The 25,941-nt window shown below is 45.3% G+C and overlaps 2 protein-coding genes across 4 annotated transcripts in view; one reads left to right on the plus strand and one right to left on the minus strand.

Moving 5' to 3' along the window:
• Nucleotides 1-5,153: 5,153 nt before the first annotated feature.
• On the minus strand, nt 5,154-11,789 carry PNMA2 (PNMA family member 2). 3 transcript variants are annotated; one of them, XM_032288584.1, is made up of 4 exons: nt 11,522-11,676; nt 10,646-10,783; nt 7,313-7,440; nt 5,226-7,009 (listed from the first exon to the last, which is right to left on the minus strand). In XM_032288584.1, exon 4 carries the CDS (start codon nt 6,535-6,537, stop codon nt 5,443-5,445), a length of 1,095 nt encoding a protein of 364 aa, XP_032144475.1. In that variant the 5' UTR covers nt 6,538-7,009; nt 7,313-7,440; nt 10,646-10,783; nt 11,522-11,676; the 3' UTR covers nt 5,226-5,442. The 3 variants fall into 3 exon arrangements, with proteins under 3 accessions (XP_032144473.1, XP_032144475.1, XP_032144474.1); XM_032288583.1 differs by having other exon boundaries at nt 10,600-10,783; XM_032288582.1 differs by lacking the exon at nt 10,646-10,783 and having other exon boundaries at nt 5,154-7,009; nt 11,522-11,789.
• The window catches only part of DPYSL2 (dihydropyrimidinase like 2), a 136,187-nt gene continuing 121,993 nt past the window's right edge, over nt 11,748-25,941 (plus strand). Inside the window, exon 1 of the mRNA XM_032288577.1 lies at nt 11,748-12,396. Coding sequence (XP_032144468.1) covers nt 12,043-12,396 — 354 coding nt within the window. The 5' untranslated portion in view covers nt 11,748-12,042. The remainder of the gene's footprint in view (nt 12,397-25,941) is intronic.

A 25,941-nucleotide genomic window follows, 5' to 3' on the forward strand; every position in this document is an offset into this window, starting at 1 on the left:
CCAGGCAGTGCGATGTCACCGCTACTCAGCAGAACCAGCCTCCCATACTCACCAGCCTGGTTTCCAGTGGCTTGCTTATGTTCACTTACAATATAAAGTTTACTTTTGTGACAACTGCTTGTTAGTTCGAGAAAGCTTTTATTTTAGTTCATTGTGTTCGTTGGGAAAGCTGTTGTGCCAAGAAGCCAGGAAAAGCCTTCAGTGGGACTTTCAGGCCACTGTAGAGCAGGGAGGTCTGGCGGGATGGGACGGGGACCCCTTCCTGCCCTTTCTTGCTGTGGAACTACTTGAAGTGGCATCCAGCCCCAGCACCCTGCATAGTCCGGTAACTCTTCCCCTTTGGCAAATTTTCCTTTCAAGGAGAAGGAGGGCAGACTGGGAAAAAGCCTCAGCTGCTGCTTCTGCTGCTTAAAGCAGTCCAGACTATTAATGGACAGCTCCAGCTGCTATCCTGAAAGTGAGACTGAAATCTTACACCTTTTTTCCTTATGATAAAATTGATTTTGACATACACTTCTGGAGTTGCTGTAATTTTTAAGAAAGTGCCCATCTGTAAGGTCAATGAACATTTGGATACAGCAAAGGACTTGTATCACACAGGTCAGGACCAGAACAGCTCCCTGGTCTGGTATGGTGGGAGGGCTAGTCCCTCTCTCCCTCCCTCTCTCCCTCCCTCCCTCCCTCTCTCCTTCGCTCCCTACCTTCCTTCCTTCCATGGTGGGAAAGCTAGCTCCTTCCTTCATTCCTCCCTCCCTCCTTCCCTCCCTCCTTCCTTTTATCTTTTTCTTTTTCTTTTTTTTTTTTTTTTTTTTTTTTTTTTTTTTTTTTTTTTTTTTTTTTGAGGCAGGGTCTCACTCTGTCACCCAGGCTGGAGTCCAGTGGTGTGATCATGGCTCACTGCAGCCTTGACCTTCTGGGCTCAAGTGATCCTCCTGCTTCAGCCTCCTGAATAGCTGGGACCACAGGCCTGTGCCATCATGTATGACTAATCTATTTAAAAAAAATATTTTGTAGAGATGGGGTCTTGCTAAGTTACCCAGGCTGGTCTTGAACTCCTGGCTCAAATGATCCCCCTGCCTCAGCCTCCCAAATTGCTGGGATTATAGCCGTGAGCCACCGCACCCAGCCTGGAAAGGCTAGCTTCTGAGAGGCCTACTTATGGGCACCATCTTTCTCTCCAAAAAAGCTTCTCCATGAGTGTAAGTCTTCCTTGGGCAAACTAAAGGAATTTCTGGCTCACCCTGACAGAGCGGGAATAAGCGAGATATCTGCCCTGATCTTGGACCTTCAGATCATTCAAAGATTCTGCTGGTGGCTAACGTAAATCAAGCCTGCAGCGCGTTTGACAATGCTTGTCTCAGGTCTTCTTACTTAGCTTCTACATTTCATCTCAGGCTCCGCTCCTTCAAAACGCTGGCTTCCAACCCTCTTTGCTATTCCACTTCTCTAGGGCTTCCTTGGACACATCCCATGGTCATTGTATTTCTTTCCTTGTCTTTGTTGCTTTAGATAATACCCGGCCACATTGAACCCTAAAGGGACTCCTCCCTGCCTTGGGTTGTTTTGTCATTGCCATCATCCAGGCTGTCAGGGCTACTCCACAGCAGGTGGTGGGACAGAGGGGGTGAGCTTGTGCCAGGAAGGAACACATGTATTTGCAAGTGGGATGGGATGAGAGTGAGCTAGGTGGAATGCTACCACCACCTTCCAGCCTCTCCTGAGCTGCTTCCCCTCCAGGGACTGCACAGGCCACAGAGGACTTGGAGGAGGACTAGAGTTCAATGCAGGAAGATGGTGACAAGGTATTCAGTAAGGACTCTGATGATCCAGGCTGGTTTGTAGAGATGCCGTGGAATGTCCAGAAAGTAGGCTGGAAGCATGGCATAGCAGGGAAAGGAGAGCAAAGCTGAGAGCTGCTGAGCTAAATCTTGCATTTAGGATGGGCAGCAGAACACAAGAGGAGGGGTGGCCTGGTGGGGATGGCTGGTGAAGGTGCATGGCAGGTGACACCCAGGGCCTGGAGAGGCAGAAGGCTGATGGCCCCAATCTTCACCAGACAGCCCTGGTGGAAGGTTATCCTCAGCAGTGATTCGAGAATCTTGGAGCCTGTTTGAGAGTCAGGACTGGAGAAGTGTGAAGTATAAGGTGACACCACCCCTTGGAGAGTTTGCTTGGGTGAGTGGGAGATGGCGTTGGGCCCCCTTGGGATATTCCTCTTCAATGGACTGTTCTGCAGTGCCTATGGCCCAGTGAAAAATGCTCCCTCATTGGACTTTAGAAAAAAAGAGGAGAAGCAACTTCAAGAAGGCCAAAGGCAAGAGGAATTCCCCCTCATACACATCCATCGAATAAAAGGTGACTTCAGGCCAGGTGCGGTGGGTCACATCTGTAATCCCAGCACTTTGGGAGGCCAAGGCAGGTGGATTACCTAAGGCCAGGAGTTCAAGACCAGCCTGATCAACACAGTGAAACCCTGTGTCTACTAAAAATACAAAAAATTAGTTGGGCTGTGGTGGCGCACCCCTGTAATCCCAGCCACCCGGGAGGCTGGGGCATAAGAATCACCTAAATTTGGTAGGCAGGTTGCAGTGAGCCAAGATCGTGTAACTGCACTCCAGCCTGGGTGACACGTTGTCTCAAAAAAAAAAAAAAAAAAAAAAGGGAAAAAAGGGGAGGATTTCAGCCTAGAAAAGCAATATTCTACCTTCAGGGTCATTCACCCTAAGCGGAACAGAGCCTGGGAATTTATCTGTAGTTATTTTCCTAAGCAAATGAGTTGGCGGTCTCTGAGACAACTGGCCTCCATCTGCTGTTTCTATATATTTTCAAAGAGAAATCGATGATGGGGACCAAGCTCTCTCTTGTCTCCGGAGACACAGTTCAAGTATTCTTATTCAATCATTTTTTTGCTTTCAGGTTTTCTTGCCTAGGGGAGTTCAAGACCTTTTGGCTTTAGCTGGATTTTTCAACTTATCTCTCAAAAATTTTCAGTGATGGAGCTCCTTCTTTAAGCAGTAGTTTACACAGGCCACGATTTACAAATCAGAAAAAACTCAGGATTCTATTAGCATATATTTATTTTATAACTTCACATTTATAACATTTTACTTTGTATGCTATCAAGAAATGACAATGAGATCACTCTCACAAATACAAAAACACATGAAATTAGAGTGTCATGGTAATAATCGTATCACTTTGGTCAAACAGTATTAAAACTACAATTTAGAAAGATAATTGATCACAAATGATACCTTTTAAAAAATGCTTTTCTTACAATCCCAGGTTATTCTTTAGTTAAACCAAACCACAATCAGAAAAAATAAGTGACTATTTAAAAGTCAAACCTCTAACAATTGTCAACAGCTGCTGGAAGAGTCATCACAAATATAAAAAACAACAAGCACTCAGGTTTACAATAAGAACGGAAATGGTTTCTAACACCAAGGTAGCCTGGGAGTCAACTGGAAGCATATTAACTTGTTATCACGCAACTGTCAGAACAATAAAGACGGCATGCATTGAGCAGGCAGGAACATCACAAAAATGTTAACGGTCTCAATGTATTGAGGGCTTTCTGCGTTCCAGATGTCATGCAAAGTGCTTAAAAAGCATTAAGTCATCTGATCCTCATAACAACTGTGTACTCTCATCTTCTTGTTTTTCAGAGGTGGAAACTGATGTCTAGATAAGCTAAGCAATTTACTTACAGTATGCACAAATCTACCATGAGACTATACATCAATTGTGTTGGAGCTTTCCCTAGCACGTATAACTAAATGGTGCTCCTCTGCACTGCACTCACACACTTACATGATACATGACATACACAGGTCTGATCTAAACACCCACGTGGTGCTACTACTTTTAAATCTATGAACAGTTAAAAGAAGTTCGGATACGTACACAGATACCATAAAGGAAGCTTTGCTCCAAGGTCTACACAAAATGAGCCAATCTGGAAACAAAAGCAAGCCTGGTGGTGAATGCTAATGTGCTAAAATTTGGTTATCAGCCCATTTTAATCTAGCTGTTATTTACTAGAGAGTCAAAGAGTTTAGGCTGGGTGCGGTTTCTCATGCCTGTAATCCCAGCATTTTGGGAGGCTGAGGTGAGAGGATCACTTGAGGTCAGGAGTTCAAGACCAGCCTGGCCAACATGGTGAAACCCCGTTTCTACTAAAAATACAAAACTTATTTTGTATTTTTCCAAGGCTGGGGACTTCTTGAAAGCAGAGCTTAGGTTCAGTCATCTGTGTCTTCAAGGCCTGGCACAGCACATAGTTCTGGGACCATCTAACTGACACCTGGCAGAAAGGCAGGAATGCTTCCCAGGTTAAAACAACAACCACCACCACAACAAAATCTGCGGGCGGAGATGATCCTATTTATTGAGTGATGACACTTTTACTGGGGTTATTTACACAAAGGGTTAGTTAGCCTTTTACCTGTCTAGACCACCTCCTCATGTAGACTGGAACCTCTCTGAGGGCAGGGCACATTTTGTAGGTTTATAACTGCTCAACTGCAGGTTAGAGCTGTAGTCTTGTAACTCCTTGTACAGAGAGAGAATTTCTGTACTCAGAAAGAATTTGCTGATTTGAGAAAGGAAAATAGCTGATAAGTCAAATAGCTTTATTTTTCAAACATAATTACAAAAGCTTTTTTTTTTTTTTTTTACTGCCAACTCTTTCTTCTAGGGTACGGGCCAACTCTAGCCTACTTGGGATTACTTAAAGAAAATTGGAAGTACAAGTGTTTCAGATTCCTTCAGATTTACTATCTAATATTTGGAGTCTAATCTCTTGTTCATTAATAATCTACATAGAGTCTGAGAAACTCGTAGATATATTTTTTTAAAAAACAAAAATCAAGGGCTGGGCATGGTGGCTCATGCTTGTAATCCTAGCACTTTGGGAGGCTGAGTTGGGCATATCGCTTGAGCCTAGGTGTTCCAGACCAGCCTGAGCAACATAGTAAAACCCTGTCTCTACTAAAAATACAGAAAAAAAAAAAAAAAAAAAAAGCTAGGCGTGGTGGTGCATGCCTGTAGTCCCAGGTACTTGAGAGGCTAAGGTGTGAGGAACACCTGAGCCTGAGCCTGGGAAGTCAAGGCTGCAGGGAGCCGAGATTGTTGTGCGTCTGCACTCCAGCCTGGGTGATGAGAGTGAGACCCAAGAAAGAAAGAAGAAAGGAAAAAGAAAAATACAAAGGAAGAAAGGAGAGAAGGAAGGGAAGAAAGAAAAAAAGGAAGGAAGGAATGAAGGAAGGAAAGAAAAAAGGAAGGAAGGAAAAAAGGAAGGAAGGAAGGAAGGTCAATAATTGGGTTTCATGCCTTGATTTCAGTCCCATACATTAAAGAAAAAAATTCTTTCAAGGTCTTAGCCTAGCAAGGCGCATGTCCCTAGGCCCACTGGCTGTGGGTCCTGCACTCAGGTGGTTTTCAGTCCTCCCCCTCATGATCCCAGCGGCCATAGCCATCTCCTAACTCTGGCTCTTCGATATTCTCATTCTGAAAGGAGGCCTCTTCCTCCTCCTCTTCCCGTATTACCTTCATTAGCTCAAGGAAGCTGGGGATCGGGCCCTGATCCTTCATCTCCCGGAGCCGGCACCACAGCGTATGGTTAAGAGTGGCCCCGGCCAGGACCTGCTCCAGGCGGACCTGGTCCGCGATGCGCCGCGGGATGGCGCGTTTCTCCACGGCTCTCCAGAGCAGGGTTTCTAACCGTAACACATAGGCCGACACCTTCTCTCCCTCCTCCTGATAGGTCTTCAGGTACCTCACCTGGGAGGTCCTGCGGCTCTCCAGGCTCCCAAACACCTGCTTAAAGGCCTCCAAACACTGTTCCACATTGATGGACGGGTTGTCTGCCTGAACCACGTGCATGAGGTCCAGGGCAGGGCCCCGCAGGCTCTCCGCCAGCCACCTCTTCTTTTCTGCCTCTGTTACCCGCCACTCTTTGACTATCTCCGTGGCCTGTTCCAACCAGACCTCAAAAGGCTCTTCCTCCGGGGCTGGCTCGGCACTTCCCGAGAACACTCGCAGTTTCCGGTATCTCATGGGTAGCAGGGGCACAGGCGCGTGTGCCATTGCCTGTCCCAACAGATGGGCCAGTAATTCTGGTGAGATGCAGGGCACGGTGGCTGGAGACACGCCCCCATGCTCCAGGGCTCGAAACATACCCGAGATGGTCTGCCCCTCTTGTTCTAGAAAGAGGTTCAGCCTTTCCAGAAACTCCGTGTCCTGATTGGGAGTCTTAAAGATCACCTTCCAGACACCCCCCTTTCCCTGGACCTCACTGGGGATAGCTGAGACATCAGTATCTTCCAGAAGCTCTAGCAAGACAGCATTGGTATTCTCCTGCTTCCGGAATATCTTGCCAAGCAATCTATACCTGCCCAGAGACTTTAAAGTCTCCTGAAGGACCTCCTTAATCTCAGCCTCCTCATACTCCGCTGGTATCCCAGTAACCATTAGTGACTTCTGCTCATCCACACTCATCAGCCTGCACCAGTCCTCTAAGAGTGCCAGTGCCATCTTCCCAAGAACTGACCCACTCCGACTCTATGGGTACCAACCTATTAGTGGTTGCTATGCACTGACTTAGTATTGAAAGTATCCTGGATGAGCTTCTAACCTTAGAACCCACCAGTGAATGGGTCCCAGGTTAGGTCACTCCAAGATAGTCACAAAGTTTTCTGGACAAATAACCCTGCCCTACCCAGTGGCAAGAACTCAGGACTTCTTGTGGTCTTTAGACCTGAGTTCTAAGTCAGTTCTAACCACACCTCTGCCTGCAGCCCTGAAGTCTGCAGATGATCTTCTCAAAGATGCTGGCAGCCACGTGGCACCGACGCTTCTCTGACAGTTGAGGCACCTGGGACAGCTGCTTTTTCCACAGCCTCCTGATCTCTGATGTTTCGCCTCTCTCCAGTGGGTGGGAAAATGCCTTCCACTATGGCACCCAGAACTCTTGGAGAGAAGTCTCCCAGTAGGGCGCCTTGGATTCCTAGTGAAACAAGGTTCAGTTTTACCGCACAGCACTCTCTTTCCCAGGAAGCATCCGTGCTCTAGGTTGGAATGGAACTGGGGGAAGATGAGGGTTCTGTTTCACAGTGTGCTTGCATCTGCCCCACTCTGTCACACCCCTTCTTTGCTTACTGTGACTCTTTTCCTCTCAAGGACTCCAGTGAAATTTGGTGTCCCCACTATAACCTTATCAGACCTATTAATTAATGTCTGAACCCCATTAAGGACAGGATTCAAGGTCTTTGCCATGTGAAAGATGAAATCAGGAGATGTGGCTAAATACCTGTTTTTGTGTTCCCGAGTGTTCTGCAAGAGTTGAGGAGCTTATTTATGCACCTTCTACCACAAGAAGACGTCACCCACCTCCACACAATGATGTGTCTGTCTTAGCTTCAGCCAAGCCAAGCTGCCCTGTTACACATAAAGAATAGTATTTATGCTTCATTAATATTCAATAGGAAGACCGTTAATGCACTTATTCAAAAATATGACAATCCTTCACAATGCTACTCAATATTAAGTTGCTTTACTTCTTTGTGTAACAAAACTAATTAGAAATCACTCAAACATTTAAAAATAGTTTAATCTAGGTATAACAATTCAGGAAAAAAAATCTCATGTCAGACTAAGTTAAATTTGGAATTATGAATTAATTCTCTTTTGTTGTGTCTGGAAGGCTTTGCAAACACACATTTGGGTTTTGCTTTTGCTATGAATGGTAAGTAAAATAGTTTGAATGTTTGTCCCCTCCAAATCTCATGCTGAAATGTGATCCCCAGTGTTGGAGGTGGGGCCTGGTGCGATGTGTTTGGGTCAAGGGAGTGGACCCTTTATGAATGGCTTGGTGCCATCCTTGGGGTAATGAGTGGGTTCTTGCTATATTAGTTTCCTCCAAATCTGATTGTTAAAAAGAGACTGGCACCTCCTGCCCTTCACTCTTGCTCCCTCTCTTGCCACATCTGCTCCACTTTTGCCTTCTGCTATGATTGGAAGCTTCCTGAGGGGTCACCAGATGCATATGCCAGCACCATACTTCTTGTACAGCCTGCAGAACTGTGAGCCAAATAAACCTCTTTTCTTTATAAATTACCCAGCCTCAGGTATTCCTTTACAGTAACACAAAATAGACTAAGACAGTAAGCTGCTAGCACAACACTTTCTCCTAGCATTTCTTTCTGTTTTTGTTTTTTGAGACAGGGTCTCACTCTGCTGCCTAGGCTGGAATGCATGGCTCACTGTAGCCTTAACCTCTCCTGGGCTCAAGCAATCCTCCAACCTCAGCCTCCTAAGTATCTAGGACCAAAGGCACATGCCACCATTCTTGGCTAGTATTTTAATTTTTTGTGGAGACAGAGTCTCCCTATGTTGTTCAGCCTGGTCTCGAACTCCTGGGCTCAAGCGATCCTCCTGCTACAGCCACCCACAGTACTGAGCTACACGCATGGAACACAATGCCCAGCCTCTCCTAGCATTTGAACTTTAACCCATCATTTGAGAAAAAAGGAGGAAGCTCACCTATCAAGGAGTTTGTTCTGGATAGCCTGTGGAGATTAGAGAATGTAAAAAAGTTACAGGTGGCTGGGCATGGGGACTCACACCTGTAATCCCAGCACTTTGGGAGGCCAAGGTGGGTGGATCACCTGAGGTCAGAAATTCAAGACCAGCCTGGCCAACATGGCAAAAACCCATCTCTACTAAAAATACAAAAATTAGCCCGATGTGGTGGCACATGCCTGTAATCCCAGCTACTTGGGAGGCAGGAGAATTGCTTGAACCTGGAAGGCGGAAGTTGCAATGAGCTGAGATTGTACCACTGCACTCTAACCTGAGTGACAGAGTGAGATTCTGTCTCAAAAAAGAAAACAGAGTTCCTAATACCTTCCAGTTACCACTGCATAGTGTGTGTTGGGGGCTGCAGCCATCTCCCTCTTTGCCTAAACATCTTCATCAATTCGAATGGGGGCCATATGCCACAAGGCTGTCCTGTACCTCTATCAGCAGCTGCTTCTGCTGTGCGCACATCTCTAGAGTCTTTAGGGAGGTGCTGAAGACACTTGGGGTTCCAGAGAGCCAGGAGGGCAAAATGCTACTTCACCCCTGTGCCCAGGAGCCCTAGGGACCTGAGACTTCTGACTTCTCTATGCCTGACTTTTCCTTTCTGAAATATGAAGGCTGGTGGGGGGAGGGCCAGGTGCAGTGGCTAACATCTGTGAACACAGCACTTTGGGAGACCAAGGTGGGAGGATCACTTGAGCCCAGGAGTTTGAGACCAGCCTGGACAACATAGTAGGACCCTGTCTCTACAAATAGTAAAAATAAAAAAATTAGCTGGGCATGTGACACTGGTGTGTAGTCCCAAGTACTTGGGAGGCTGAGGAGGGATGATTGCTTGAGCCCAGCCAGTCAAGGCTACAGTAAGCTGCGTTTTGCACCACCGAATTCCAGCCTGGGTCACAGTGTGAGACTCTGTCTGAAAACAAAAACAAAAGCACAACTGGGGGCAACCTTCCTCCCCACTGGGATATTTAGAGGAAACACAGAATGTAAAAAGACACTGCCCAGAGAGAAGCATCTCTATGGTCTATAGAATGACTGCCACGCTTCATGAAGTTAGGCTGTCTTCCGATGCCTCTTCCTCCTAATGTGACCTGTAGTGTGACTTTCTCATAAAAACATGGCAAGAAATACCCTTCATATACAATAGGGCCACAGATGGAAATATCTGGATATGGTAGAAATAGAAGAACTTTGTATTTTCTCACATAAAGGGGGTCACAGGACAAACTGGAAAAGAAGCCAGACTTTGAAGTGGAAGACCCCCACTGGAATTGTTGCATCATTTAAGTAAATACCCAACCTTGGACCAAGCTCTCTAAATCTGTTTCCCAACCTGGAAAGCAGTGCTGATAAGCATGAATCTTACAGGGGGCTGTGAGTGGGAAATGATGTAATTCAGTTGGAATCGCTTTTTTTTTTTTTTTTTCAAATGCTTTATTCAAATGCAAAGCACATCTGGCCCCTCGGGTTCTCTCAGCCTCTCCACTCCTATATTCTTCTTCCTCAGTCTCCCTTTCTCATCCGGAGACGACTTTCTACCATCATGGTGGGCTGATCTTCAAACTGCAACTGGTGGTCCACTAGATGTAACTCTATTCACCAAACTATCCCTCACAATTGGACAGTGGGGGTGGTTGGTAACCGCATTTACTCCTGGGGTGACAATGGGACAGAATTTCTGGTCACAAGGCCCTGCGCAGTGGCCTTGCGGGAAACGGCCTCTCAGCCCAAACCCACCCTGGTTACTGAGCACGCCCAGACCTCCCTCCCGGGCCGCCAAAGGAGGGGCACCATTTCCGCAGGATCTTGCCACTGTGGAAAGAGAGGAGGCGCTGTCATCCGGCAGAGACAAGGACTGATACGCAGAAAGGACGTGGAGATGGAAATAAGCAATGAAGGACCCGCACTGACCGTGTTACGCAGCAAATCCAATTTCCCCCCCACCCCTCGGATACTTACCACCCCGGTGGCAGTAGCTCCACACCTGCACACGCACACCAAGTTCCTACGTACCTTTCCTCCGCTTGGCCCCACACAATTCACGGTACTTACAACTTACCTCCTACTCCGCACCAGATGAGCACCCGCGCTCACTCCCAAACACGTGGCATCTGGTAACCTGGGAAACGCCTCGGCTGTGGCGCAGTGCGCAACAAGGGCGGGGGAACCAGGCGGGGCACTGGGGCGCCGGGAACAGCTGGAGATTTGGGGAGGGGGTTTCAATTTGTTTCGCCCCCCACCCACTTTTTATTATTATTATTTTTGGTGGGGGAAGCAGAAGAAACCAAATCGCGACACGTTCCTGCGTCCTTTTTGCCGCAGTGGCGCAGAAACGGTCCAAGGCGCCCTTGGGCAATAGAGAGGGTCTGCACCCCCTCTCTAAGACGTGGCACTGGGCTGGAATTCCGCACCGCACTCTTTGCTACACCCTTATAGACCGCAGACCTGCGTCTCTCTCTATACTCGTCTCCCATCTGCTGCGCCACTCTGCATTTCTTCCGCCATGTTTTGTCCCCCTCATCCATCACCCGCCACCCACCACCTCAACCACACCAAAGTGGATGCACGAAGCGGGAACCTTAGGGTTTTAGTCTTTCTGCTCCCTGCAGCCTGCCAAGGCTAGTGGGCAAACTGAAGCTTGGGGGTCCAGTGTCTCGGCTGCCCCCGTCCTGTGCCACCCCTTGTTCATCTTCAGTGCCACCCCCCTTCCCACACCTGGAGTAGCCTGGCGCCCGGCTGGTCCCCTTTTCCCATCCACCAGCTCACACCCAGGGTAACGGGGCGGGAGCCCTAGCCAGAGTGAGCCACCGACCCTGGCCGAACTCCGCCTCGCTACAGGTAGAGGTGCCTGGGCCGGGCAGGTGGGGGAGAGGGGCACAGGGGCCGGGGGCTGCGCCCTCGGGTCCTCACCCCGCGTGCCCTGCCGGATACTTACCGAGGCGCGGAGAGCGGTCAGCGAGCCCTCCGCTCCGCATCCATTATCCGGTGGTCTGGCCGCTTCACTTCCGGAGCTCTGGGCTAGGGGCGGTGCCGCCCTCCTCTCTCTCTCTTCTTCCCTCCCCTCCTGCCCTCCCCTGCGCGCCGCTCCCCTCCCCGGCGCCGCGCCCCGCCCGCGCCCCGCCCGCGCCTCCCTCCTCCCAGCGCTGCCGGGAACTGGCAGCCTCTCCGCTCCCGCAGCCGCAGCGGCCGCCCTCCCAGATCCAACTTTGCCGCTCGCCAGAGCTCGCGCGGTGGCCGCGGGGGGCGTGGGCAGGGAGGGGAGAAGCGGGGTCAGGGGGAGGGACTGGGAGGGTGGGTCGCCGGCTCGCCAGCCTTCCTTCCTTTCTGTGCACCTTGCGGTGGGCGGCGAGCGGCAGCCGCGGCAGCAGCTAGGGGGCTTGTGCACACCCCGAGGGAGACTTAGGGACTGGCAGACGGACGGACGGACAGCGAGGACCCTCCCCGAGCCCCCGAGCCATGGCCGAGAGAAAGCAATCCGGGAAGGCGGCAGAGGACGAAGAGGTCCCTGCCTTTTTTAAAAACCTGGGCTCCGGCAGCCCCAAGCCCCGGCAGAAATTCTGTGGCATGTTCTGCCCGGTGGAAGGGTCCTCGGAGAACAAGACCATCGACTTCGACTCGCTGTCGGTGGGCCGGGGCTCGGGGCAGGTGGTAGCTCAGCAGCGGGACGTCGCCCACTTGGGCCCGGACCCGCAGCCGCCGTACTCGCGGCAGGGCCGGCGCGCCGGCGGGGAGCCATCTGTTGAATCGGGCCGGAAGGTGGAGATCCGGAGGGCCTCAGGCAAGGAAGCCCTGCAGAACATCTACGACCAGGTCGGTGTGGGGGTGAGGGGTGGAGACGGAGGACGGGGCGCGGGGATCGCCCCTCCCTCGCCCCTGAGCCCGGCGCGCCCGCCTTCATGCCCCGCCCTGGACCTCGCCTCCCGCATCTGCACGCGCACCCCCCCCGCCCCTCTCCGCGCAGGGTGCGGCGAGGCTGGGGCTGGGCGGTGGGCGGCCGTGCGCCCACAAAGGCTGCCCGCGTCTCCCTGAGCTTGGGAGGTGGGGGGTGGGCAGAGGGGATGGGCTGATCCCGGGCTGGGGCGGAGGGTGGTCGCCTGGGAAGGGTTGGCCGCGGTTCCATTCTTCTGAAATCCTCCCGGGCGGCTTCCGATTGCAGCTGCGGCTGGGTGCCCCACCCTTTTTTGAGGCGGTTCGGAGCGTGGGGTGGAGGCTTTGCGTGAAGGCCCGCGGCTCCCGGGTGGTCGGTAGGCGCCAGGGTTCCGACGGCGGCTCCCTGCAGCCGCAGCCGGCACCTCCTGCGCTCGCGTCCCGAGCTCCGAGGCCAGGACCATGGTCAGCGCCCCCCGGACCGCCTCTGAGCACCGCACCGCCCTTGACTCCTGCTGGCAGCCTGAGAAGAGCCAGGGGGGCCCTGGAGTCGCCCGAGGAAACCGAGACGCTCCTAAATTGCCTATATGGGGAACAAAGTTCCAATAAGTGTCTCAGCCAGGGCTTCCCAGAGCTCTCCGCAAGCCGCTATGTGGGAGGTGCTTTAGGAACCGGCGAACTGAGTGGGTTATGTTCAAAGGGTCAAAAAGACAAGGAAAGGGGGGAAACCCCTCGCATTCGTAATAGATTATCGAAGAAGACTAGACCCCTCTTCTTGTGTTAATGAGGAAAACAAAGGCCAATTTGGTCAACCTTGATTTTGCAAAGTGTTTTTCACCCTCTGACAGATACGAACAGTGAGCATTTTTAGCGCAGTAATCGTCTCACACCAATCGTCTCACACCACAGTTCTTTCTTTATCTGAGTGATCCTTACACTAGTGTAATTCTTTTCCACAGCCTTAGTTTCTTAACTGATAATTCACAGTGCAAAATGTTTTAACACCTTTTCTGTTTCCCTCCCATGCTCACTGGTGAAGATGAGAAGTCAATGAATGAATGATTATTTATTGAATACCTATTGTGTGCCTTGCCTTGTAGGGCAGGGGGAAGGTTAGTTGTACAAAGTGCAAGAGGTTTCTTCTTCTCAGAGGGCTTCCAGAGTAGTTGGGAGTGGTCTATACATATTCACCAAGGGATTCCACAAGCATTTACATTTGTGTACTTACGGTGACAGATTTGAGAAAAATTCAGAGTCGGTGATGATGCCTGGGGCATGATGTGACTGTCTGCTGATGTGACATAGAATTTTGCAGCTTTTGACGTTTGTAGGATCAAGTCTAGGAAAAATAAGTCATCTGTAAAAGGTGACACAACTAATCATTTCTATCCACCCCCAGCCCTACCCTCTAATATATTCATATAAGGGAGGGTCTCAAATCCAAAAAACTTGCTTTGTTCCAAGTGATGAGACAATTGAAGTAACAGTTTCTAATAATGTAACTTATACTAAAAGCTGAGTGAGTGTGTGTGAAACACTTCCCTATGTGAAAACATTGGATGAAGGCCAAAATCATATAGCATCATGGTTCAGTGAGTAGCCTCATGCATGGCAAGTTATGCTGGTGATTCTGATCTCCTAGAGGAAGCAGAGAAACAATTGGAGAATAAAGAAGAGATCATGTAAAAAATGGCAGATTGGCTGGGCGCGGTGGCTCATGCCTGTAATCTCTGCACTTTGGGAGGCTGAGGCAGGTGGATCACCTGAGGTCCGGAGTTCAAGACCAGCCTGACCAACATGGAGAAACCCCGTTTCTACTAAAAATACAAAGTTAACTGGGCGTGGTGGTGCATGCCTATAATCCCAACTACTCGGGAGGCTGAGGCAGGAGAATCGCTTGAACCTGGGAGACAGGTTGCAGTGATCCGAGATTGCACCATTGCACTTCAGCAGAAAAAAAAAAAAAAAAAAGGCAGATCAGGGGATAGGGTTTGAAAGTGGCCACCCCTATCATGATAGAAGTGAATTAAAACTCAGGTTTGAAAGCCATAGTTCCACTGTGTTGAATAACACTTCTTTTTTCTTGGCCATTTGGAAGCTTAGATGTTTGAAATTCTAAATTGTAAATCTAAGGCACAGAGAGGGGGAGATTTGAAAAGAAAAATACTCAAACAAACTTCAAGGCAGTTTTAGACTGCAATCCACATTGGCTTCAGTTGCCCAGTTATTTGTAATAGAGGGCGATTCTAGCTCGGCCTTTCTGCAGCCCCTTCCCCTGAATTTTCATGTTTAATCTTGCCTTATCATATAAGGCCTATTCAATGAGATGTTGTCATTCATGACTAAGATCATTTACCTGGATCAGCACTTGCAATGTTTCAATTTCTTGCAATGTTTCATTTCATGTCTATACAAAAGGGCAAAGACTGGCTGTACATGTGTTTCTATCATATAACAATAATGATTTCCAAAAAGCACAATTGGCCCACGAATTTTACTGAGTTGATTCGTTATTACTTAGTTTTCACTGAATGAGCCAGGTGAGTGCTAGCATCTCTGTGTATTCTAATTGGAAGCCCTGGCACAAAGAGAGGTGGGGGAGATGGAGAGTGGGTGGATCCTGGAATCCTGACTCATGCTATCCCTCCTCTCTTGCAGCTGTATTTATGTGTTGTTAATGTATAGTCAGACCTGACTTTGCTCATCTGTTGCACTAAGAAGCCTGCTGTTCCCCTACAAGGCTTTGGGAAGGGAGAGAACAGGCTTCCTTAACTCACCCTGCCACATGGGTCATGGAAGATGAGAGATGTTGGACATGAGGATTTGCAGGAATTAAATGAAATTATGTTTAGAGTGTGAGCCAGACAGCACCAGAAAGCAATGGGTGTGGCTTGACTTGGCATGTCAGATTTTCGCGGAGTAAAAGAGCTAGTACAGTGACTGTGAATGAGAAAAGCGTCTATCTTGTTACATTCTTTTCCCTATAAGTCCACTTTGGGCTGCAGTGAGGTTACATTGATTACCACTGTGAAAGACTCTGAGCTGCTTGGAAGAGAGAGAAGAAAAGCATCTCTCTTGGCCCAATCCTCCCTTGTCAGTGCCCAGGGGTTCCTCAGCCTCTTTCCTTCCTCCTAGGAACTTCCTCCATTCTACCCCAGACACAGTGTAGCCAGAACCAGTGGCTCCTCCAGGGATCCTGGACCATAAGGATACTTTCCAAGGGGCCACTAGGTCCTTCTCCCAGCAGCAAACAACCTATGCAGGCTGGAGTGACAGGGAGTGATTCTCCTCTTCTCCAGGGCAGGTGCCACTGAGTGGACGGCAGAGTGCTGCTGAGTTTGGCAACATCACTGAGTCTGTGAAGTGCTTTCTGGGGCTCCCTTCCATCTGGGCCCCTGTGTTGAGTCTCTCTGGCCCTGGGAGCCCCCCTCTAACTGTTCGACATCATTCCCACTCCATCCCCATAGGATGCCCCTTTTAGATTTTTTTTCTTCCAAAGGACAACAGGTTCTAAAATCACTCTTTGCCCTCCCTTCTCCCATTCAGAATTCTTAACTTGCATTTATCTAAGTTAAAGAGAAATTCCAAGGATTAAAGCCATCTGCTTCTTAGGCGAACGACTGATGCCTGAGTTGTCCCCAGAGATACGTGTTTGATAATAGACTGGTCTCTTAAACAAAATGAATGTGTAGTTAGTGGGGTGTGTGGTGGAGATTTGGCTGGAAGCCTGGAATAAAGGCAAAACCTTGACACTTTACAGGTCATATTGATTCAAAACAGGAGATACAAGCATTTGTGTGTTCAGGATTCAAAAAACTCTAAGACCCACCTGGGTTTAAAGGGAGGAAAGTGGGGTGGGGGGGCTTGGGGAGGGGAAGGAAATGATGAAAATCCATCATTTGTTGTTTGCTCTTGATTTCCCAACTGGTTATTGAATTAATCATGTAATTAGTTGTTAAAAAATAATTTTTACGTAACATAAAATTTGCCACTTTAACCATTTTTAAGTGTACAGTTCAGTGGTGTTAAGTACATTCACATTGTTGTGCAACTGATCTCCAGAAGGTTTTCATCCCTCCAAGCTGAAGCTGTGTACCCATTAAACACCAACTTCTCATTCCACCTCTTCCCAGCCCCTGGCAACCACCATTTTCTTTTCTGTCTCTGCCAGCTTGATTACTCTAGATTCCTCACATAAGTGGAATGACACCGTGTATGTTCTTTGTGACTGGCATATTTCACTTAGCATAATGCCCTTAAGGTTAATCTATGTTACAACATGTGATAAAATTCCTTCTTTTTTTATGGCTGAATCGTATTTCTTTCTTTTCTTTTCTTTTCTTTTCTTTTTTTTTTTTTTGAGACAGTCTGCTGTGTCCTCAGGCTGGAGTGCAGTGGCTTGATCTCAGCTCACTGCAGCCTTCACCTCCCGAGTTCAAATGATTCCCCTGCCTTAGCACCCCAAGTAGCTGGGACTCAGGTGCATGCCACCATGCCTGGCATTTTTTTTTTTTTTAAGTAGAGACGGGGCTTCACCATGTTGGCTAGGATGGTCTCGATCTCCTGACCTCGTGATCCGCCCACCTCGGCCTCCCAAAATGCTGGGATCACAGGCGTGAGCCACTGTGCCCAGCCTGCATTTCTATAATTAGTTAAATTATAATAAGTCTTTAATGATTTTAAAAGTTGCTGTTCATTAATTGGCCTGCAATAATTAATTGTGGGAGGAAGTAAGAAGGATTAGATTTGGGATGAAATAGCCTTCCGCAGGTCTGGGGCCTACAACCTAACTGGAAGAAAACTCCTACCAGCTAACCAGCATCTACCATCTTTCCCCTTGGAGCTCAAGGATGGAGAAGAGAATTGCTGTCATTGAACAGCCAGTGACAACTTCTGGCCATGACCTTTGCATAGTTGCATATGCAGCATTGTGTGGTTCACAAACACATGGTTCTGTACCATGGCAATCAGGGCAGAGCTGGGGAGTTTTTACAGCCTAGAAAAGTCAGGCCACATATTCCAGGGTGCTTTGGTGCATGCATCCCTCTCTACTTTCTTGAGCAAGAAGGGGAAGTCAGAATTGATTGTGGATTCAAACGGATACCATCATTCAATGTCAGAGCTTGCAAGACACCCAATGATTGTTTAATTACCTCATTCTGGAAGTGAAGAAAGTGATGTTCCGAAAACTACTTCATTCCTTGGAGCCTAGGTGATAACCCCAAGATTGGAATAGAGGTCTCTTGTTTTCAGTCCCACTGCGGTCCTCTACCAGTAAAGCCGTGTTATTTATGTAGCATTATATAACTCTAAAATGTGCCTTTAAATTCTGGATTCTACATTTTAGAATGTTTAGAATATATTATTCTATTAATAAAAGCTTACCCCAACACTGGCTGATACAGGCATTATTTGCTTTCTGTAAATAAGGAAACTGAGATTTAATGATATTTACTTACCTAATTCCTAAGGTCTTGATATTTAGTAAGTGTGTAAACTAGGATTTGAACTAAGATTTCCTAATCTCATACCATATTTCTTCCGATAGTCAGTTTTGTGGCTCACTGGCTCAGTTACACAGCCAGAGATATCTAGTAAACATAAAGGTACAGTTTAATTTTGCAGGCAAAATATTTTACATCCCCTTAAACTCTGTATTTTCTTTTTCTTTTCTTCCTTCTTTTTTTTTTTTTTTAGTTGGAGTCTTGCTCTGTTGCCCAGGCTGGAGTGCAGTGGCACGATCTTGGTTCACTGCAACCTCTGCCTCCCAAGTTTAAGCAATTCTCCTGCCTCGGCCTCCTGAGTAACTGGGATTACAGGTGCCCACCACCATGCCCAGATAATTTTTGTATTTTTAGTAGAAACAGGGTTTTACCATCTTGGCCAGGCTGATCTTGAACTCTTGACCTCGTGATCCACCTGCCTCGGCCTCCCAAAGTGCTGGGATTACAGGCATGATCCATCATGCCTGGCCTAAACTTCTTATTTTCTGTGGGCTGAGTCCTGTGCCAAATGCTTTGTATGCATTATTTTATTAATTCTAAGATGACTCTATTAAGTAGTTGTTATTCTTATTTTGTAAATGAAATATATAAAGGTAAAAGTAATTTGTACAGTGATATGGTTTGGCCGTGTCTCCATCCAGATCTCATCTTGACTTGTATTCCCATAATTCCCACATGTTGTGGGAAGGACCCAGTGAGAGATAATTGAATCACAGGTGCAGTTTTCCCCAGCCTGTTCTCATTGTAGTGAATACGACTCCCAAGATCCGTGGTTTTTTAAGGGGTTTCTCCTTTTGCTTCGTCCTCATTCTCTCTCTTGCCTGCTGCCGTCTAAGATTAGCCTTTCACCGTCTGCCATGATGTGAGGCCTCCCCAGCCATGTGGAACTGTGAGTCCATTAAACCTCTTTTTCTTAATAAATTACCCAGTCTCAGGTACGTCTTTATTAGCAGGGTGAGAACAGATTAATACATAAAGCAACTTACTAAGGAAAAGCCAGAGGCAGGGTTTAAACCCAGGGATATGTGACTAACTAGAGAGCTTTTTAATCACTCTGATAATATACTGATTTGCTTTTGATATTAATTATTTTTTCTCATTTTATCTTCAAAGAATGTATTGTTGCAAAAAAATTCTGAATGCTTGGGTTTTTTTTTTTTTTCAGTGTACTCTTTGGAGCCATTTATAAAGTGGACAGTTGATTTGTCTTTATGAATGTGCCCTAAACTGCTGACATTCTGTCCATCATTTTTTAAAACGCAAGAAATGTCTTCAGATATCCCTGGGACACAAGCCAACTGCGACAGTATGAATGACATGCTTTTCTAAGATTAGAAATTAGAGAAATGTGATGACAGTGTAATTTTTATACTTGTAAATTATTGTCTTAGTCAGCTGTGATAACAAATCACCCTGACCAGGTGGCTTAAACAAGAAGCATTCAATTCTCATGGTTCTGAAGGTCGGGAAGTCCAAGATCAATATGCTGGCAGATTTGGTGTCTGATGAGGACCCACTTTCTGGTTTCGAGATTGCCATCTTCTCCTTGTGTTCTTACATGGTGGAAGGGGCCAAGGGAGCTTTCTGGGGTCTCTTTCATAAGGTCACTAGTCCTGTTTATGAGGGCTCCACCCTCACGGGCTATGCAACTCCCAAAGGCCCTATCTGCTAATACTATTCCATTAGGGGTTAGGATTTCAACACAGGAATTTTGGAGAGGGGAACACAAACACAAAGTCCATAGCAATCTCAAGCTACAAGCAAATGAAACTAATGAGAGTCGGCAATGAAAGCGTCGGCAGGTGGGGCTGATGGACACTTGATTTAGTTGGTTGCAGCTGGTGGTAACCTAGTACCATAGGTACTGCACACAAATACTGTCTTGTGGCTTCTGTTTTTGAGCATAGACAGATAACGTGCATGGGCTCTGATTCTGAGGCTCTGCATTCATGGGCTGTGCGGAAAGCAGTGAGTGAAACCAGCTGGTAGTCCTGCCTCCGCCATCGACTAGCCATGTGACCTGCCCGGTCATCTGACCTCAGTGGTCCTCAGGCTGTGCTGGGAACCTCTAACGCTCCTTCTATGCATTTCCACTAAAGGCTCTGAAAGAAAACTGCTGCCCATGGCTGTTCTTTTAATAATCAAGGCAAATGTCACATAACATAAAATTCTCATTTTGGCTTTTTTGACGTGCACAATTTAATGGCTTTTACCACATTCACAATGTTGTGCAGCCATTGCCACTGTCTAATTCCAGAACATTTTCATCACCTCTCCAAAAGAAATCTTGTACCATTAAGCAGTCACTTTCCTTTTCCCACCCCCTGCAGCCCCTAGCAATCACTAATCTGCTTTCTGCTTTTTGTTCTCAGTGGATTTGCCTCTTCCTGACATTTCATAGACACGGAACCATACAATACGTAGCCTTTTGTGTCTGGCTTTTTTCACTTAGTAAAATGTTTTCAAGGTTTAAGATGAACCTTAAACCTATGTTTTCAAGGCTACGCACAGTGGCTCATGCCTTTAATCCCAGCACTTTGGGAAGCCAAAGTGGGTAGATCACTTGAGGTCAGGGGTTCAAGATCAGCCAGGCCAACATGGTGAAACCCCATCTCTACCAAAAATATAAAAATTATCCAGGCACAGTGGCACAAGCATGTAATCCCAGCTACTCAGAAGGCTGAGGCATGATAATCAGTTGAACCTGGGAGGCAGAGATTGCAGTGAGCTGAGATTGTGCCATTGCACTCCAGCCTGGGTGACAGAGTGAGACTCTCCGTCTCAAAACAAATAAACAAACCAGTGTTTTCAGTTTTCTTGTGTTCTGCCTAGCAGTAGAATTTCTCGTCATATAATAACTCTGTGTCTAGCTCTTTGAGGAACTTCCACAGTCTTTTCTACAGCAGCTGCACCATTTTACATTCTCACCAGCAACATTCGAAGGTTCCAACCTCTGCACATCCTCACCAATACTTGTAATTTTCCTTATTTTGATTATAACCATCAAGTGGGTGGAAGTTGGTATCTCATTGTGGCTTTAATTTGAATTCCCTAACAATGAATAATGTTGAGCATCTTTTCTTGTTCTTTATTGGCCATTTGTGTGTCTTCTTTGGAGAAATGTCTATTTAAATCTTTGTCCATTTTTTAGCTGGGTTATTTGTCATATTGTTAAATTGTATGAATTCTTTATGTATTCTGATACTAGGCCCTTATGAGATATATGGTTTGCAGATATTTTCTCCCATTCTGTGGATTGTCTTTTTAGTTGCTTGATGCTATACGAATGTTTTAAATTTTGATGAAATTCAATTCATCTATATTTTTTTCTTTTGTTGCTTATGCTTTTGGTGCTTTATTATCCCTGGCTGTTCTTAAAACTGCTTGATCATCTGAAATCTAGCAAAGGAGTTCCAGTACCTGATTTCCTAGAATCATATTCATGTAACTAAATCCTTGGGGAGCTTTAAAATTCATTTGCAGTAGCTCAGTATTATTGAGTGTTCGTACATTGAATAAACCTGATTCTTCTATCTGAGGATCTTGTTCATATGTAAAAAACTCCTTCTTTGTGTGTGCATATATATGTATGTATACAGACATATGGGTATATATATATTTTTTTTTTTAATAAAATTTAAAATTTGCTTTCTAATCCAATGATTTGGGAGTGGCAGGGATGGTGTTGAGGAAGGCAGCAACCAACAAGCTGAATTTTAAACTAATAAATTTGGGAAAATAAATGAGTTCAATTTAAAAAATTATATTGTAATAACATACACATAACATAAAATTTACGATTTTAAATGTACAGTTCAGTAATGTTAAGTATATTCACATTGTTGTGCAACCGATCATCAGACTTATTTTCATTTCACACAACCGAAACTTTGCACCCATGAAACAATAACTCTTCATTCCCCTCTCCTCCCAGCCCCCGGCAATCACCTTTCTACTTTCTGTCTCTGTGAATTTGACTTACTTTAGGAGCTTCATGTAATGGAATCAAAGAGTATGTGCCCTTTTTTGACTAGTTTATTTCACTTAGCATAATGTCCTCAAAGTTTGTTCATGTGTAGTATGTGTCAGAATTTCCTTACTTTTTTTTTCTTTTTTTCCTTAAGACAGTGTCTTGCTCTGTCGCCCAGGCTGGAGCACAGTGGAGCCATCAGAGCTCACTGTAACCTCAAACTCCTGGGCTTAAGCGATCCTCCTATCTCAGCCTCCCAAGGCACTGGGATTACAGGCATGAGACATTGCACCTGATCCAGAATTTCCTTCCTCTATAAGGCTGAATTAAAAAAAAAAAAAAAGGCTGAAGATATCCCATTGTATGTATAGACCACATTTTGTTTATCCGTTCATTCATTCATCAATGGACAGTTGGGTGTCCATCTTTTGGCTATGGTGACTAATGTTGCTATGAACATGGCTATGCAAGTATCTATTTGAGACCTTGCTTTCAGTTCTTTGGAGTGTGTACTCGGAAGTAGAGTTGCCAGATAATCTGATAACTCTTAATTTTTAAAGGAAACTGCTATACAGCTTTCCACAGTGGTTACACTATTTTACATTCCCAACAACAGTTCCCAAGGTTTCCAGCGTCTCCACATCCTTGCCTACACTTGCTACTTTTGGTAGGTTTCTTGTTTGTTTGTTTTGATAGGCATCATCCTACTGGATGTGAGGTGGTGTCTCATTGTGGTTTTCTTGAGCATCTTTTCACAAAGGAATATGTTCTTTACTGAACAAACATTCTGACTTCAATTTTTATTTTGTTCTTCTTTAAAAAAATAATAACAAAGTACCATGTTTATTGTAGATGACATTGATAAACAAATTTTTAAAAAGAAAGAAATCTTACTATGTAAAATAGTAATAATTTTATAATTATTATTATAATCTTACTATGTAAAAATAACCATGGATAATATTTTGTTGCATTATATTTTCCAGTATTTAAACTTCCATTAAAAATGAATGAGGGTCAGGCATGGTGGCTCATGCCTGTAATCCCAGCTCTTTGGGAGGCTGATGTGGGCAAACAACCTGAGGTCAAGAGTTCGAGACCAGCCTGGCCAACATGGCAAAACCCAGTCTCTACTAAACATATAAAAATTAGCTGGGTGTGTGTGGTGGCATGCAGCTGTAATCCCAGTTACTCGGGAGGCTGAGGCAGGAGAATCACTTGAACCTGGGAGGCAGAGATTGCAGTGAGCTGAGATCACACTGCACTCCAGCGTGGGGAACAGAATGACTTTTTCAGCATTCCTGACATCACTGGATATTACAGTTCTTGGAAATATTTCCCAAGTTTATAGTTGGCAAATAGTATCCTGTTGTTTGATGGTTTTCCTATCTATGTTCATATTTCAGACTGATTTGTAAAAATTACATGTTAAAAATGTATTCATTTTAATGTCATCTGCTACATATTTTTTTAGTTTTTCTCTAACTTTTAAATGGCTTTGATCTCTTGACATGCAATTTAAAATTTACAAGTTAAGTTGATCCATTTATACTTAGATTTTTTGCCTTTATAGTCATTCTGACTTTAAGATTATATAATTATCTAGCTGTGGTTTCTCCTAAAATCTTTTTGATTTTCATGAATTTTTAAAATAGTTTTTTGGGTTTTTTTGAGATAGGGTTTACTCCGTCACCCCGGCTGGAGTACAGTGACATCATCATAAGCTCCCTGCAGCCTTGACTTCCTAGGCTCAAGTGATCCTCCCACCTCAGCCTCCTGAGTAGCTGGGACTACAGGTGCATGCCACCATGGCTGGCTAACTTAAATGTTTTTGTAAAGATGGGGTCTCACTATGTTGTCCAGGCTGGTCTTGAACTCCTGGGCTCAAGAGATCCTCTTGCCTCAGTCTCCCAAAGTACTGGGATTACAGGCATTCGTCAGTGTGCCTGAATTTCATTTTTATTTACATTTTAATCTGATAATTAAATTTGTCTTTAAGTAACATATAAGTTAATTTTTCAAGTAGATCATTTTTCCAATGGCATTTATTGAATAATTGTTTTTTTCTACTTATTTTTTAATATGCTGAACCTCTTACATATATACCAAGATCCGTTTTTTAGCTCTCTATACTGTTTCTTTGATCTAGTTTACTAAATCCATGGTGGTTCAATACTGCTTTAGTTACTGTAGCTCTTTAATATCTTTACTTTTCATTTTCCCCATCACTCAAATGTACATTCCATTACAGATATTTTTAGTTACAGAAACCTGATATGATTTTTAAACCAGAATTATATTAAATTTATATATTGAGTTATTATGAAACACATTTATTTTTAAAATAGCAAGTCTTTTATTAAAGTTTATATTATGTCTTACCTCTTATTCAGATATTTTGTTTTATTTCTGTGACATTCCTTGTTAGATTTATTTCTACATGTTTTGTTACTATAGGGAATGGGAAATTTCCCTGTTATATTTTGAGTTTATGTTCTGGGAGACTCTGGGGTTTTATATTAATTAGCAATAATTGGTCATTCAATTGAACTCATTCTTGGTTTTAATAAATCTCCATTGATTCTTTTTGGACAGTTTTATTATCTGTGACTAATAGTAGTCTTGTTCGTTTTTTGCCGATGGCTTTATTCATCATCTCTCTTCATTGTCTGAATTCATTGACTGCAACTTTTAGACCATGGTGGTAATATTAGGGTTCCCTGTTTGATTTCTGACTAATGAAAAGGCCTTGTTTGTCAGTGTTTGAAAGTGATACTCTTTATCATGTTAAAGAATTATCTTTTAATTGCTACTTGAGCATATTATCAGTGTCTTTCAGTGAGTGACCACCAGTGACACACCTGTGGTTGAACCTGTTGGGTTTATGGCGTGCTGCAGTAGGGAGAGAACACATCAAGAGAAATCCACGGGGCGCCTCTGTCCAAGGGTGTGAGAGGGGTTTGGGCTTTGGTTGGGTGATTTTGGAGGCCTGAGGTGCCCGCTGGGTTGGGTGATGTCAGAAAGTGGGGACAATCCTATGGCTGGGCGTTCGAGTGCATCTTCTGCAGAGCAGGGCAGATGAGACTGAGGCGAATGCTGTGGTTGACAAAGAAGAAGTGATCCCTCCTATTAGTTAGGATGGGGGAGTTTGGCATTTTGTGGCTTGAACCAATGTTTGTATTTTATTAGATATGACTGGGGGGTGGGCTGGTTTTCCCTTGGTCCATCCTGGACAAGAGTGGCCTGGCTGCTGCTGACGGTTCCTGAAATCGCTTCTGTTCAGCGGGAGAATGCCCAGCTCTTGCTGTGAGTGGCAGATCAGCTCTTGGCAACCTTTTTGTCAATATGCTGTTAAAATCAGGGATTGATGTGTTGATTTATATTCTCTGGTGTTTTATTTTTGTTTTAGAGATAGCTTCCTACCCTCCATTGAAGATGCTCGTTTCCTGAAAGTTTTTTTCTTTTTAGGATGATCTCTCCTATTACCTTGTTACGTAGTAATTTTTCTTAAGCTCAATATTTTTTTCCTTTGCATTTATCTTCAATTCAGGTGAAATTCCTTTGGAATCCGTGTTTTCAGCAGAAAAGTGTGTCTTTGGCCTTACTCTGATGACATATATTTTTCATTTCAAGCACCAGGTCCTTGTCCAATTCTTATTTTATGGTGCAAAGGTTTCAGGTTTGCACTTTTACAGGCATATTTCAAACATAAATGGGGGGGAGTTGCCAACATTTTATATTGCCAAATAAGGACATTAAAAAATTATTACAATATTATCTCATAAAATGAAGCACACTTTAGCACTGAAATCATAAAGGGAAATTAACCCTAGAATTTAAAAAGCTGTATAAATTAGGCTTTATAAAAAATTAAATGTGACTGGGTGTGGTGGCTCACGCCTATAATCCCAGCACTTTGGAAGGCTGAGGTCAAAGTGACAGAGGTCTTCTGGGTGACAGAGTGAGACTCTGTCCCAAAAAATAAAATTAAATTTAAAAAATAAATTCATGGTT

This window comes from Sapajus apella, unplaced genomic scaffold (assembly GCF_009761245.1).
Source record: "Sapajus apella isolate SASKATOON/1434 unplaced genomic scaffold, GSC_monkey_1.0 scaffold21, whole genome shotgun sequence".
In the NCBI taxonomy this organism is placed as follows: Eukaryota; Metazoa; Chordata; class Mammalia; order Primates; family Cebidae; genus Sapajus; species Sapajus apella.

Bases quoted from the DNA above. Each gene is read 5' to 3' on its own strand.
- PNMA2 (XM_032288582.1), bottom strand. From the start codon at position 6,537: ATGGCACTGGCACTCTTAGAGGACTGGTGCAGGCTGATGAGTGTGGAT.